Here is a 15849-nt window from a genome sequence, read left to right on the forward strand (position 1 = left end):
ACAAGATATATACAGACTAGATAGAAGGGATTTTGCTGGCAGGTAGGGGGACTGTGAAAGAGCCTCCTGCAGAAGGTAGGTTTCAGTCTTAAGGGGAATTAGGAAGACTGGAAACATGGGAAGGAAGCAAGTTTTAAATGTCAAGCAGGAAATGTTATATTTGAACCAAGAGGTACGAGAGAGCCACTGGCATTACTGAGTGCTAGGGAGAGGGAGTGATGTGGCCAGACCTATACTTTAGAACAGTCTTTTTGGTGACTTTGGGGGAGGGTGGATTGAGATGGGGAAATAATTGCAGCAGAGATATGAGTTAGAAGGTTGTTGCAATAATACAGGTAAGACGTAATGAGGGCATGGACTAGACTGGCTGTTCTGTGAGTGAAGAGAAGGAATCTGGTGTGAGAAGCGTTGTGAAGGTAGAAATGACACGATTTGGCAACAGGAGTGAAATGATACTAGCTGCATGACCTTAAACAAGTCACTTAGTTAAGTACACAGTCTCCAATTCTGCAGACTCAAATTGCAGAGAAGATGGTAGCCCTGTGTTGGGAGAACTTCCTCACCTGAAACTCCCTGCTAGCTGGTACCGATCATACATGTAGGCCAAGAAATATCCAAACACAAAAGCCTGCAGTATTCTGACCAAGATTGCTTTGGGGTTTAAACGAAATGGGTTTGTTAGATGATCAGCAAATCTAAAAACACTTCATAAAAGTCAGTGATGATTAACATTGTTAATTTAAATCAAATCCTGGACCCTATTAGGAAAGGTAGAATATATGCAGTTAACACATGCTTGTGACATCCATACCCTTTCTCTAATGAGCAGTAATTGTTTAACAACTAGGGAGGGGCTTCCAAACAAAGCCTAGGGAGTGTATACAATTTTGTTGTTGATTTTTTCTCAGTCCTGTGGGATGACTCTTTGTGACTTCATTTGAGGTTTTCTTGGATAATGGAGTGGTTTGCCCCTTTCTTCTCCGGCTCATTTTACAGATGAGGAAACTGAGGCAAACAGGGTTAAGTGACTTGCCCAGGGTCACATGATTACTAAGGGTCTGAGGCTGGATTTGAACTCAGTAAATTCTGGATTCCAAGCATTCTATGCTCTCTGGTGCCACCTAGCTGTCTTGAGGGAATCCACAGACTTCACCAAACCAAAAGGGGGTTCATGACACAAAATTAAGAACCCCTGGACTAGATGGACTTCTAATTCTTAAATATTTTGATGCACACAATCCCATAACACCTTGACCCCACTTCCATCCCATTGTATAAACCATAGAGCCTTCAACTGGCAACTCTTACTTATGCCTCTGGGTGCCCACCATTGCCATGATCTCCTGGGCTTTCTTTCTTGGTTCCTCTTTCCTCCCGCATCCCCTCCTCGGCCATACCTTAACCTCTCGGCCTGGCTCCCCCTCTTTACTCTAATAGAACCATTGTCCCAATGCACAAACGGTGGAAGGCTATGGGGACACCTGAGAGATATCCCTTTAAGTTCTTATGTATAGTTCTTATGTATATTAAGATGAGAGTCTTTTGGAGATGGTCCTAATCTGAGCTTCCCACCATAACAGTTTGCACAAATTAGATAAAATGATAAGGATATCATTAAAGTCTCCCATGCATTGAAGTTTTTGAAGCCCATGCCAGTGAGGTGGCGTACGGTAAGCTGGAAAAGCTGAGTGTCCACCTGCCCATGGAGTTCTGGTGGTCCAGGAAAAGTCTCACTGAGGGTGGTGAGGCTCAGAACTAGAAGGCTGCCATTAAGTGATAAGTTTTTTCATCACAGCGACCCACAATGGCCATCTAATAGGGTAGAGGAGGGGCTGTGGTCTTCACAAAGGGAAGAAGCATCCATACTGATAAAGCACTGAAAATAAGTACTTAAAAATATAGTACAGATTAGGTTAGTGTAAAATCTTATATCAAATTAAAAAAAAAACATGTATATGATGTAGCTTGATGGTGCAGTGATTAGGATGCTGGTCCTGGAGTCAGGAAGTCCTGAATTCAAATCATTCTCAGTCAAGTTACTAGACCATAGACAAGTCACTTAACTGTAAGGATCGAATAAGATAATATTTGGGATGCATTTAACAGTGTTTGGAGCTTAACAAGTGCTTATTCCTCCTCCCCACCCCCCCCCCCGCCTCCCTTTTCTTCAAATGAATAATGTCACAAAATAATGTTATCTCTTTAAGATGTTGCCAACACCCAAACTAGCAAGATCTCAGTTTAAACTAACAAATTACTACAGTTGACACAAATAGTATAAACATGACTCTAATTAGTTTGAGAATCAATTATGCCATTTTAGCTAAAAATAGTGATACGCTGTCAGGGGCTTTTAGGCACGAGCTGACAGTACAAGTGTGTCCCCTTTAAGGAAGTCCATGAAAGAAAATTCAAACTTGCAAACCTGAAAACACCGGGGAGTGATTACTTGTATTATAAAAGGATTCTGAACATTAGAAGTCACTGCCAACTGACAGTACACCAGAAATAAAGATAAAGCGTCTTTGAGATCAGAATATGAGTCAGTAGGGAAAATAGGATCTGATTTACCAAACAAACTATGACTTTTTTGAAGAACATAATTGATCTGTAAGGTGAGGCCCACCTGTATTCACAAAGAAGGGAACCAGCTTAGATTCACTAACTGGGGCGGGCAAATGGACCATGTCCATGCTTTGGTTACTTGGTTATTATGCACAGTTCTGTCCATATAACCTGTTCAGAGGGGCGAGTCCCACTAAGAATCTTGGGGCATTTTCAGAGACTGGGTCTCCATCACCCCTATCAGCCACTCCAGCACAGGGATAATGAGTATCGTTTCTCCAAGTGTAGCTTTCTTACAGAAAGGAAAACAAGCTCATCGTCCACAAATGGTTGGGTAATGAGACATCGTGGCATATCATTGCTGTCTCTGCCCACGGGATGGAGGGGCAAGAAAATGGACAGAAACAGTAGCCTGACGAGGCCAAGGGCCCTTTTTTTCCTTTTCCTTTCCTTTCCCTTCCCTTCCTTTCTTTTTTTTTCCCTTTCCCTTTTTCCTTCTTTCCTTTTCCCCCCCCTTTTTCCTTTTCCCCCTTTTCCCTTTTTTCCTTTTTCCCCCCCCCCCCTTCCTCTTCCTCCTTCCCTTTTTTTTTTTCCTTTTCCTTTTTCCCCTTTTCCCTTTTTTCCCCTTTTTCCTTTCCTCCCTTCCCCTTTCCCCTTTTTTTTCCTTTTCCCCTTCCCCCTTTTCCTTTTTTCTTTTTTCCCCCCCCTTCTTTGGTTGGGTGATCTCCTATACCTATTCAAGTGCCAGTCAGTTCACTCTGAATCCTTAACCTGGCCATTCAACTTTGGCCTTCTGGTTTTTTGGCACAGTTCGTCCTTCCTCAACCCACTTCCCGCTTCCCTTCTCAATACCTATAATCCCAAATAATTTATCTCCTCGTTTCCTTCTTCTTTAAAAGTCCTAAACCTTCATTCCTAATCAAATGTTTTGGTTGAGCACAGTGCATTTTGCTTAAATCTCCTTCGGCACTGGGGCAGTGGTAGCTAGCCCTGACAGGGTCCAAACGGCCTCATGACCTTGCTTTCAAGTTCACCTCAATCCTTAACTCCATTCTCCAGCCAAAATAACAAAGCTTCTTCCTCCTTCTTCGGCTTCCTTCTGGCCTTCCTTCCTTCTTTCCTTTTCCCCTTCTTCCTTCTTCCCTTCCCTTCCTTCTTTTCCTTTCCTCCTTTCCTTCCCCTTCCTTTATTCCTTCCTTCCTTCCTTCCTTCTTCTCGCTCTCCTCCTTCCTTCTTCCTTCCTTCCTCCTTCCTTTTCCTTCCCCTTCCTCTCCTTCCTTCCCTTCCTTCTTCCTTCCTCCCTTCCTTCCTTCCCCTTCCTTCCTTCTTCCTTCCTTCTTTCCTTCCTTCCTCCTTCCTTCCTTCCTTCCTTCCTTCCTTCCTTCCCCTTTTCCTTCCTTCCCTTCCTTCCTTCCTTCCTTCCTTCCTTCCCTTTTCCTTCCTTCCCTTCCTTCCTTCCTTCCTTCCCCTCCTTCCCTCCTCCTTCCTCCTTCCTTCCTTCCCTCCTTCCTTCCCCTTCCTTCCCTTCCTTCCTTCCCTTCCCCTTCCTTCCTCCTCCTTTCCTTCCTTCCTTCCTTCCTTCCTTCCTTCCCCCTTCCTTCCTCTTCCTTCCCCTTCCTTCCTTCCTTCCTTCCCTTCCTTTCCTTCCTTCTCCCCTTCCTTCCTTCCTTCCTTCCTTCCTTCCTTCCTTCCTTCCTTCCTTCCTCCCTTCCTTCCTTCCTCCTTCCTTCCCTCCTTCCCTTCCTTCCTTCCTCCTTCCTTCCTTCCTTCCCCTTCCTTCCCCCTTCCTTCCCTTCCCCCTTCCTTCCTTCCTTCCTTCCTTCCCTCCTTCCTTCCTTCCCTCCTTCCTTCCTTCCTTCCTTCCTTCCTTCCCTTCCTTCCTTCCTTCCTTCCTTCCTTCCTTCCCTTCCTTCCTTCCTTCCTTCCTTCCCTTCCTCCTTCCTTCCCTTCCCTTTCCTTCTTCCTTCCTTCCTCCCTTCCTTCCTTCCTTCCTCCCTTCCTTCCTTCCTTCCTTCCTCTTCCTTCCTTCCTTCCTTCCTTCCTTCCTTCCTCCTTCCCCTTCCTCCTTCCTTCCCTTCCTTCCTTCCTTCCCTCCCTTCCTTCCTTCCTTCCTTCCTTCCCTTCCTTCCTTTTCCTTCCTTCCTTCCTTCCTTCTCCTTATTCCTTCCCCTTTCTTACTTCCTCTTTTCCCTTCCTTTCCTTCCTTCCTCCTTCCTTCCTTCCTTCCCCTTCCTTCCTTCCTTCCTTCCTTTCTTTCCCTTCCTTCCTTCCCCTTCTTCCTTCCTCCTTCCTTCCTTCCTTCCTCCTTCCTTCCTTCCTTCCTTCCTTCCTTTTCCTTCCTTTCCTCCTTCCTTCCTCTTCCTTCCTTCTTCCTTCCTCCTTCCTTCCTTCCTTCCTTCCTCCTTTCCTTCCTTCCTTCCTTCCCTTCCTTCTTCCTTCCTTCCTTCCTTTTCCTTCCTTTTCCCTTCCTTCTTCTCCTTCCTCCTTCCTTCCTTCTTTTCTTCCCTTCCTTCTTTTCTTCTTCCTTCCTTCCTTCCTTCCTTCCTTCCTTCCTTTTCTTCTTTTTTCTTCCTTTCTTCCTTTCTTCCTTTCTTCTTCCTTCCCTTCCTTTTTTTCCTTTACCTTCCATCATTCCTTCTTCTTCTCTCCTTTCTTTTCTCCTCTTCCTTTCCTTCTTCTCTTTCTTTTCTTCTTTTCTTTATCTTCTCTTCCTTCTCTTTCCTTTGTTCCTTTCCCTTTCTTCTTTTTCTTTTTCTTTCCTTCCGTTCTTTCATTCTTCTTCTTCTTTCTTCTTTCTCTTCACTTCCTTATCATTTCCTTCCTTCCTTCTTCCTCTTCCTTCCTTTCCCCTTCTTTTCTTCCTTCTTCTTCTTCCTCTTCCTTCTCTTCCTTTCCTTCCTTCCTTTCTCTTCCTTTCCTTCCTCCTTCCTCCTTCCTTCCTTCCTTCCTCCTTCCCTTCCTTCCTTCCTTCCTTCCCTTCCTTCCTTCCTTCCTTCCCTTCCTTCCTTCCTCCCCTTCCTTCCCCTTCCCTTCCTTCCTTCCTTCCTCCCTTCCCCTTCCTTCCTTCCTCCCTTCCTTCCTTCCTCCCTCCCCCTTCGTTTCTTCCTTCGTTCCTCCCTTCCTTCCTTCCTTCCTCCCTTCCTTCCTTCCTCCCTCCTTCCCCTTCCTTCCTTCCTCCTTCCCCTCCTTCCTTCCTCCTTTCCCTTCCTTCCTTCCCTTCTTCCTTCCTCCTTCCTTCTTCCTTCCTTCCTTCCCCTTCCTTCCTTCCTTCCTCCTTCCTCCCTTCCTTCCTTCCCTTCCTTCCTTCCTTCCCTTCCTTCCTCCTTCCTCCCTTCCTCCCTTCCTTCCTTCCTTCCTCCCTTCCTTCCTTCCCTTCCTCCTTCTTCCTTCTTCCTTCCTTCCTCCTTCCTCCTTCCTTCCTTCCTTCCTTCCTTCCTTCCTCCCTTCCTTCCTTCCCCTTCCTTCCTTCCTCCTTCCTTCCTCCCTTCCTCCTTCCTCCTTCCCCTTCCTTCCTTCCTCCTTCCTTCCTCCCTTCCCTTCCTTCCTTCCCTTCCTTCCTTCCCTTCCTTCCTTCCTTCCCTCCTTTTCCTTTCTCCCTTCCTTCCCCTTCTTCCTTCCTTCCTCCCTTCCTCCCTTCCTCCTTCCTTCTCTTCCCTTCCTTCCTCCTTCCTTTCTTCCTTCTCATTTCATTCTTCATTCTCCTTTCCTCCCTTCTTCTTCCTTCCTCCTTTTCCATCCATCCTCCTTCCTTCCTTCTTCTTCTTCTCTTTCCTTCCTTTCTTTTCCTTCATTCATCCTTTCCCTCCTTTCCTTTCCTTTTCTTCTTCTTTCTTTTCGTCTCCTTCTTCCTTCCTTCCCTTCCTTCCTTCTTCCTTCTCTTTCCTTCCTTTCCATCCATCTCCCTTCCTTCCTTTTCCCTTCTCTTCTTTCTTCTTCTTCACTTCCTCCTCCATTCCTTCTTCATCTTTGTTTTCTTCCTTCCTCTTCTTTCTTCCTTTCCTTTCCTTCCTCCCTTCCTTCTTCCTTCCTTCCTTCCTTCCTTCCTCCCTCCTCTTCATTCCTTTTCCCTTTCTTCCTTCTTCTCATCCCTTCTTCCTTCCTTCCTTCCTTCCTTCCTCCTTCCTCTTCCTTCCTTCCTCCCTTCCCTTCCTTCCTCCCTTCCCTTCCTTCCTTCCTTCCTTCTTTCCTTCCTTCCTTCCTTCCTTCTTTCCTTCCTTCCTTCCCTCCCTCCTTCCTTCCTTCCTTCCTTCCTTCCTTCCTTCCTTCCTTCCCTTCCTTCCCTTCCTTCCTTCCCTTCCTCCCTTCCTTCCTCCTTCCTTCCTTCCTTCCTTCCTCCCTTCCCTTCCTCCCTTCCTTCCTCCCTTCCCCTCCCTTCCTTCCTCCTTCCTTCCTTCCTTCCTCCTTCCTTCCTTCCTTCCTCCCTTCCTTCCTTCCTTCTTCCTTCCCTTCCTTCTTCCTTCCTTCCTCCTTCCTTCCTTCCTTCCCTTCCTTCCTTCCTTTCCTCCCTTCCTTCCTTCCTTCCCTTCTTCCTTCCTCCCTCCTCCCTCCTTCCTTCCTTCCTTCCTTCCTCCTTCCTTTCCTTCCTTCCTTTCCCTTCCTTCCTTCCTTCCTTCCTTCCTCCTCCCTCCCTCCCTTCCTTCCTCCTTCCTTCCTTCCCTTCCTTCCTTCCTTCCTTCCTTCCTTCCTTCCTTCCTCCCTTCCTTCCTTCCTTTCTCCCTTCCCTTTCCTTCCTTCCTCCTTCCTTCCCTCCCTTCCTTCCTTCCTTCCTTCCTTCCCTTCCCTTTCCTTCCTTCCTCCTCCCTCCTCCTTCCTCCTTCCTCCCTCCCTTCCTTCCTTCCTTCCTTCCCCCCTTCTTCCTTCCTCCTTCCTTCCTTCCTTCCTTCCTTCCTTCCTTCCTCCCTTCCCTTCCTTCCTTCCTCCTTCCTTCCTCCCTTCCTTCCTTCCTTCCCTTCCCTTCCCTTCCTTCCCTTCCTCTTCCTTCCTCCTTCCCTTCCTTCCTTCCTTCCCTTCCCCTTCCTTCCTTCCTTCCTTCCTTCCCCTTCCTTCCTTCCTCCCTTCCTTCCTTCCTTCCTTCCTTCCCTTCCTTCTCCTTCCTTCCTTCCTTCCTCCTTCCTTCCTCCCTTCCTTCCTTCCTTCCTCCCTCCTCTCCCTTCCTTCCTTCCTTCCTCCCTTCCCTTCCTTCCTTCCTCCCTTCCTTCCTTCCTTCTTCTCCTTCCCCTTCCTTCCTTCCTCCCTTCCCTTCCTCCCTTCCCTTCCTTCTTCCTTCCTTCCTTCCTTCCTTCCCTTCCTTCCTTCCTCCTCCTTCCTCCCTTCCTTCCTCCCTTCCTCCTCCTCCTTCCTTCCTTCCTTCCTTCCTTCCTTCCTTCTTCCTCCTTCCTTCCTCCTTCCTTCTCCCTCCCTCCCCTTCCTTCCTTCCTTCCTTCCTTCCTTCCTCCCTTCCTTCCTTCCTTCCCTTCCTCCTTCCCCTTCCTTCCTCCCTTCCTTCCTCCCTTCCTTCCTCCCTTTCTTCCTTCCTTCCTCCGTCCCTCCCTTCCTCCCTCCCTCCCTCCTTCCCTTCCTTCCTCCCTCCCTCCTTCCCTTCCTTCCTCCCTCCCTTCCTTCCTTTCTCCCTCCCTCCCTCCCTCCTCCTTTCCTTCCTTCCTTCCCTTCCCTCCCATTCATAAAACAGGTACAGAAGAATTTCATATCTAGCAGGGACCCTTTATTTTCCAGAGGGGAAACCCGGGCCAGAGCTGCTGCGGGACTTGGTCAGTGTCACAGAGCGGCCGCGGCCGTTTCTGCCTGCCTAGGAGCTTCCTCCCACCTGTAGATCGGCCCTGCTCGTCAGGCTTCAGCCCCTGGCCCGGAGTGCCATGGCCCTCCGAGGCCCCAGTCCTCCTGGGCTCGGCTCCCAGGAGCTTGGGCACCTCGTCGGCCAGCGTGGCCAGCAGGGCCTGCTCCCGACCGCCGGCAGCCCTGAGCTCCAGTCGCGGTCCGTGAGGGCCCGGGCACAGAGGCCTGGGCCCCCTCGAGGCGGGCAAATTGTCGGCGTGGTCTGGGCAGCGCGGGTCGATGAAGATGTTGATGCGGGAGCTGTCGGCCTTCTCGATGGTGACCAGCGCGCTGTTGTCTTCGTCGGGGTTGGTGCTGATGACCGGCGGCGGCTCGGTTCCCGGCGCGTGGTAATGGTTCATGAAGAGGATGGCCCCCGTGACGGTCACAGCCAGCAGGACGGCGACGGAGAGCAGCACGGTGCACAGGATGTACCCGCAGCTCACACGCTGTGGGAGAGACATTGGGAGGGGCAGAAGCGGAAGGTTAGACCAGGCCTCCGCGCCGGGCCCCGAAGGCCCGAGCTCTCAGGGCAAAAAGATTCTCTCTTCCGGTCAGGCTCGGCCAACTGCAAACCCATAGCCCTCCAGCCAGGAGAGCGGCTCGGACCGTTTGCACCGAAGGAGAAAGGAGGACCGAGAGTGAGCACTTTCTCTACAGCCCGCCGGGAGCTGTGAGAAGCCGCCCTGCCTCTGAGCGCTTCCCGTGGAGCTTCGGCAAACACGGGAGAAGAGCCAGGGGGCAGGGGCAGAGCCCTGGATGGGGGCCTCGGCGGGACCTCCAGAAGGGCTCCTTAGGCTTTGTGGGACCGGGCAAGTCCCCTCTGGGATGTGACCCTCGGGGTTCTCCTCTCGGATCTGGTCCCCCTGAAGGTCTTCTCCAGCTTTTACTTCTGGGACCCAGCGAAATGCTTCTAAATTACATAAAACCAACCTGGTTAGTGTCACCTGTGGGCAGGGGCTCAGAGCGGGGAGAGTCGGTGGTGTCTGAGGAGCCTCAGAAGGCTTCCTGGAGGAGGAGGACTGGGGACCCCTCTTGGAGAATGGCTGGGATTCGAACAGGCGTAAAGGAAAAGAAGGACCCTTCCAGGTGCCGGGCAAAAGCAGAACGGGTCTTAGAGAGGTTACTGGTGGGACTATGTACATTCAGTAGCTGATGGCGCTCTTGAGTTCCCTGAAAACATTCTCTAACGGCCTTCATTGAATTATAAACCCCGCGGGAAACCCAAAGCTGATGGGGAGCTTCAGATGATGTCTGCTTTGGGGGTCGATCTCTTAAAGACCTTTCAAGGATTTTTATTCTGAGTTGATTAATCAGACTCCAGAGATTAAGGAATAGAAATACAAATACACCAGTCACCTCTAATTTCTAATCTGAGTTTTGTTCTGATTCTGGGAAATAAAGCTACACGCCTGGAAATTCACTCAATCCAGAATTGTGGGCAGAATGGCCTATGGAAGTTAGGGTCTCTGGCAAGGAGAAGCTAAAGATTTCAACAAATATATAAATGTAGGGTGAGAAGAACCTATGTTTTAATGCACTAATGATGAATAATAGGCCAGAGCAGGCTAAACATTGGGTTGGAAGAACTGTGTCATGTGTTGCTTTTCCCCTCAATGGGGAGAAGGGGCTGGAGGGAAGGAGAAAATTTACAACTCAAAAAATTTTTTTAAATGTTAAAAATTTTAAAATCAAAAATATAAGTTTAAAAAAACCTAACTTCTGTTTCAGGGGTTATACCCATGAGATTCATTTATTCCTCTTCTTCTGTTTCAGAGCCTCTTCCTCCCTCTGAAAGAATGGAATTTTGCCTGATATACATCAGTTTTTTCAAACACAAGTAGAAATAGAAGCCACAAATACATACATAAGGATCCCTTTGGTCCATATATTGAGTTAATTTTAAAATGTAATATTATCTATAGCTATTGTATTTTTATTTTTTTAAATATTTCCCAATTTTATTTTAATATGGTTCAGGCTGCCCTGGAAGTGGTTATGGGTTACATGCAGCCTACAGGCTATGTATTTGACACCTCTGTCATTCATATACTGTGTGTGAGTGTGTATAAATATGTATGCACACATATATACATATATGTATACACACACACATATATATATGTATTATGATAAACTATTCCACTGTCTTTGCTAAGAAAACCCCAAATGGGATCATGAAGAGCTGGACATGACTAAAAAACAACTGAAATAGTGGAATAAGCTCTGGGCTTGATGTTGGGAAATATAAATTCAGTCCTGGCTCTAGCATTTACTAGTTCACTGATCTTTCCTAAGCCTCAGTTTCCTCATCTATAAAATGAAAACAACACTAAATAATAACAACAATATGTTCTATCTAACTCACAAAGTTATCGAGAAACCATTTTATAAATCCTAATATATACTGTTGTCTCAGTTATCTATAAAATGGACATAGAAGAATTTAACAGTTAGAAATTATTTAAGAGAGCCTCTAGTCCTAATCCCTTATATTATAGATGAGTAAACTGAGACCCAAGAAATACTTAAGTGGGGGCAGTGGATACAGTCCTGGGCCTGGCATTAGGAAGATTCCTCTTTCTGAGTTCAAATCTGACCTCAGAATCTTACTGGCTGTGTGATTCTGGGTGAGTCACTTAATTATGTTTGTCTCAGTTTCCTCATCTGTAAAATGAACTGAAGAAGGAAATGGCAAACCATTCCAGTATCCTTGTCAAATGGGGTCAAAAAAGAGTTGAACACAACTAAAATGACGGAATAATAAAACTGTGAGTCGTTCCCACAAAGTGGCCCAGCATGTCTATCAAACATTGTCCTAAAGTTAGTGAGTTCCATTTCCTAAACCAGGGTGTCTCCTTTGAATTCAAATCTTGGTTCTGACACCGTATGACCTTGAACAAACTATTTGGTATCCATGAGTTTTTGCGATTATTTTTGGAGGAAAACCCCATTTTATAACCCTTAAAACACTCCATAAATGTACCTAGCACATAGTAAGTACTTAATAAATGTTGTACTATAATATGAATTCCTTCACAAAAGCAGAGGAAACTGTATACCAGTCTAGTTTTGGCGCAAAAGTGTCAAAGCCAATTTCCCTGGAGAGCCTAAAAGACAGTTTCAAGTGCATGCTCTCTCTCTCTCTCTCTCTCTCTCTCTCTCTCTCTCTCTCTCTCTCTCTCTCTGTCTCTGTCTCTCTCTCTGTCTCTGTCTCTCTCTCTTTCTGTCTGTCTGTCTCTGTCTTCCTCTCTCTCTCTTTCCCTCTCCCTCTCTCCCTCCCTCTTTCTGTGTGTATATGTCTCTATCTCTGCTCTGTCTTTGTCTCTTTCTCCTCTCTCTCTTTTTGCTATCTGTCCTCTCTCTGTCTGTCTGTCTCTGTCTCTGTCTCTCTCTCTTTTGTGTGCTCTTTTTGCTCACTCTCTCCCTCCCCCTCTTTCATATGTTCTCTCTCTTTCTCTCTCTCTTTCTGTCTTTCTATCCCTCTTTTGCATGTCTCTCAGTCCTTCCCTCCCTGTCTCTCTCCCTATCCCCCTCCCTCCTCTTCCCTCCTTTCCCTTCCCCCTCTCCCCCTCCCTCATTCCCTCCTTCTCTCTCTTCCCTCCCTCCCTCCCAAATTGTGAACTCCAAAGTACCTTTTCCATCTGCCTTCCTTCATCCCTCTTTCCCTCCCCCTTTCCTTTCCATTTCCATAAAGCTGACATAGTCAAGGGCTCCAGAGGTTAACATTCCCAATCAAATCATCCAGAAGGCTAGGAAGACAAGTTACCTAATAGTTTGTGGAAGAAAAGAACCCAGAGAGACAGTACTATAAGAGAGCCATCATCCTGGCAAAAGAAACATCCCTTTCCCCACTTGGCTCTATGTCTGCTGATACAGCTTAGGGCAAGGACCTGGCAATATGGAAAAGGCATAGCCAGATTTATGGATTGTTTCTCTGGAGGTCTCAATACCTGACATGACCAGAACCTAGCAAGCCAGAGTATTTGACTCACAGAATAGGGTAAAAGTTTTTAGAGAGAGAAATAGTCTTGGAGATTATTTACTCTCACCTCCATTTTACAGATGGGGAAACTGAGGTCAAGATAAAAAAAATCACCCTCTCCAGGTCACAATTTAATTCAATTAAACATTTATTAGTGCCTACTATACTAAAGGTTATATCATATGCTGGTTACAAAGGCAAAAAAGGAAAATGATCTCTGTCCTCAAGATGTTTACATTCTACTTGGGAGATAAAACATCGACACAAATAAGTAAATAATTTCATGATATAATTTCAGTGAACACTATCAATTGGGATGGGTGGGATGGGAGCCTCCTGAAGAGTCAAAGCTAGAATTTAGGGCATCTGACTTTAAATTCTTTCCATTATTATGCCACTGGGCCTCTCTCTGAGAAATCTGAATTAAAACTATTTAATAAGTACCTATTAGAGGCAGCCCAATATAGTGAAAGGACCACTGTATCTGTAGTTAGGGAGACCCTGTAAAATGGGCGTACTCCATAGGGTTGTGATGAGGATCGAATGAGATGGAAACTTTTAATGTCGGTTATTACTACATGATTAGCATTGTGCTCAGTGCTACGGGGGATGGAAAGAAGCACAAGACAATGTGCCTGGTGCTAGGAAGCTTAGGATTTTATTGAGGAGGAGAAGCACAGTAAAGGATGGCACAGAATTAAGTATCCACAATGAGGTTACAGGAGGGATTTTCTGGCTGTAAGCTCCAGACTCAGACACCAGATACCAAGTTGGAAGGTTTTACTACGGCCTTGCCACCAACCTAGCGCTCTCTTCCAACCTCTTCTGGGTTCCATAGTGTGGAAGAGAGGCCAGGGCTGCTTCTGGCAATTTATTCACATCTGATTGTGGGAATGAGTCACCCTCCCCCATCCCTCCCCTCCTGCACACACCAAACAAGTTAACCAGCTCCCACAGTGCCAATCATTTGCTGAGGAATCTGCCCTGTCCTTTCCTGCAGCCTCACCGAGATGCCGGGCATCCTAGGCAGGTGCTGTCCATGGTCCTCCCTCCCTCCTCCCATTCCATGGAAGGCAGGGTTCTCTGACCTCGACCAGAGCAACGCTCTCCAAAACCTCCAGGGAGCCCGAGGCTGGGAGACCCCCGTTTGTTCAGAGACAAAGAACAACTTGGGTCTGAGAGCCGGGTCCCCAGCGCTGCGTCAGCGAAGCCTCCCTTTCTGCTTTTGGCCTTTTCCCCTCAGCACCATCTATTTGGAGTGGTCCCTCTCTCAGACCACCCTTCCTGTGACACTGAGACCATTCGGCTTTAAGCTGCTCCTACAGAGGGCCCACGCTGACCTAGGGAGACCGGGTTGGAGAGCCCCCTCTGACTTGCCACCTTTTATGCTTTGTAGTCCGAGAGCCCTGCCTCCTCAATCCTGATACCTGGCCCCTTGATAAAGAAAGAGGAAAATAAGGGGGTTCTGCAGAAATAGGTAGGAGTGGGATGATGGGAATTAAGCAGGCAGGAGGGGGTAGTGCTGGGGACTAGAGATGAAAGAGGCTACTCAGCTTATAGGAGAATTAGTCTTCAGGGACCACCTTAAAGATAAAGTGCCATTCACTTTTATAGGCTGCCTTTTACGTGCGTTGCAAAGAAATCTGTCCAAGATAATAAGAGGGGCTTTTGCCAGAGAGCTACCTTTCCTGAGTTTGCTTTGGGCTTATAGTATATTAATTGAGGCCTTTGACAATCCTTGCTGAGCTGAGCACACAGGCTGGGGGCGTTCTAAGCAGAGCAGCCCTTTGCAAATCTGGGCTCCCTGAGTCGGAGAGGGGGTGGGCTTATGGAGAAGCAGGAATTTCAAACAAAGTGTTAAGAGGCAGTATGGTACAGGGGAAAGAACACCGGGGTGGGAAACAAGAAATCAAGGCCTTAATCCTGGCTTTGTTACCTGCTTGGAATCAGACTCAGTTATCTCCTCTGTAAAATGAGGCATTTGAACACTGAGGTTCCCTTTTAGCTTTGGCATTCTACCCTTTTATAAAAGGGTTTCTGATGGAGAGTTTTCTGGAACTGTGACATGTGTGAAGCAGAGATGTTTTAGGGTGAGGAACACTTCTGTGGCACTCTGCAGCACAGACTGGAGCACCCCCTGTTACAAGGCCAGCCTCGCTGCGGGTGTCTCAGGAAGAAGGAACAATGCCCGAGTTCCCAGATTTGAGTTTGTCAGTGAGACTGGAGCTATTGGTTAAGGAGAACTACCCTATACTGCATCTTTTGGGGGCAGTGCCCCCCATTAGGCAACAGTCTGGTCCCAGCTAGAAGTCCCCTTCTATCACTGAGTACTTCCAAGGCATCGAGGAAGACTATGGGCAGCGTCCTGGAAATTCAGTAGCATCTACTGTTGTTCAAATGTCTCCAGAGTCACAGAGACTTTGGCAACCAACTAGGGGACCTTCTTGCATTGGATCTGCAGAGGGAAAGGAGAAATAGAGGAGGAGAAGGAGAGTTCTGTGGTATCCCTGTGTCCCCTTCTTACTGGCTGACTGAACCGTCAATCAGCATCATACAATGCCCAATTAAATCTGGCATTGGCTGGACTGATGATGATTGACGGCTCAGTCAGCTGGTGACCCTGGTAGAAGGAAAGAACGGTGTTTTCTCCTGACATTTGAATGTACCCCATAAACATTTCTGAAGTCCCATTAGTACAAAATTCTTGCATTTTATCTGGTGGCGGGGACGGGGGGAGGACACAATGAGGCTGGGCTACCTCGGGTGGGGAGCACATAACGGGGGTACCTAAGCTTCCTAGGTGCTTAAACCTATTCAGGACACTTTAAGGTGCAGCCAGAACTGTCCACAAGGGGGGAGAGCAGGGAAGAAAGGGAGGGTTTGGGCTCAGAGTCAAAAAGTCTGGACTGGTGAAGTCTTGTTTAACCTTCATCCCCTTAAAAATGGGTAACCAGCCTGAAAGTGCGCACAACAATGGGACTTTGCACAATCCTCTTTTGTGTTTTATCTTCCTCTGGAAGCCTCCCCAGGCTTAGCCCAGGGCTGAGCCCACAAGAGGTACTAAATCGCTATTTGTTGATTGTTAGTGAAGATGGAAGGTGGTTCCAGATTCTAGGAGGAGAAAATCAAAGCTTGGGCTAATTTGGTGTCAAGGGGAAACAAGAGTGGGCGGTCCTGTTAGAGATCCACAGAGGATAGGCCTCGAGTCCCTGCTGGGGGAAAGTAAAGAGCCGCCAGGACCTCGTGGGGACCCAGAGGCCTTGAGGGGCTGGGTAACACCCTCTCCACAACCTCCCTAAACAGTGAAATCCAGGCGCCCATCTATCCTCTGTTCCTTTTTTAGCCAAGTCTGGGAGCTGAGCCCATCTATTCCCAAGGCCAGCCTAAGAGCTGGGCCAGCGGCCTCCTTTCTTCCCTGATGCTCCCCTCTCATCGCCCCTGGAAAGGATCTGACTTTTGTCCTGATTGACAGATTACATCCCTTGAAT

The 15849-nt window shown here is 47.6% G+C and overlaps 1 protein-coding gene across 1 annotated transcript in view; it reads right to left on the bottom strand.

The window, feature by feature from the left end:
- FIBCD1 (fibrinogen C domain containing 1) overlaps positions 1-15849 on the bottom strand; it is a 58939-nt gene that overhangs the window by 32100 nt on the left and 10990 nt on the right. The window contains 4 exon segments of the mRNA XM_031954849.1: positions 8377-8530; positions 8533-8553; positions 8556-8588; positions 8591-8825. Of these exon segments, the coding sequence (XP_031810709.1) occupies positions 8377-8530; positions 8533-8553; positions 8556-8588; positions 8591-8825 (443 nt within the window).

This window comes from Sarcophilus harrisii, chromosome 2 (assembly GCF_902635505.1).
Source record: "Sarcophilus harrisii chromosome 2, mSarHar1.11, whole genome shotgun sequence".
In the NCBI taxonomy this organism is placed as follows: Eukaryota; Metazoa; Chordata; class Mammalia; order Dasyuromorphia; family Dasyuridae; genus Sarcophilus; species Sarcophilus harrisii.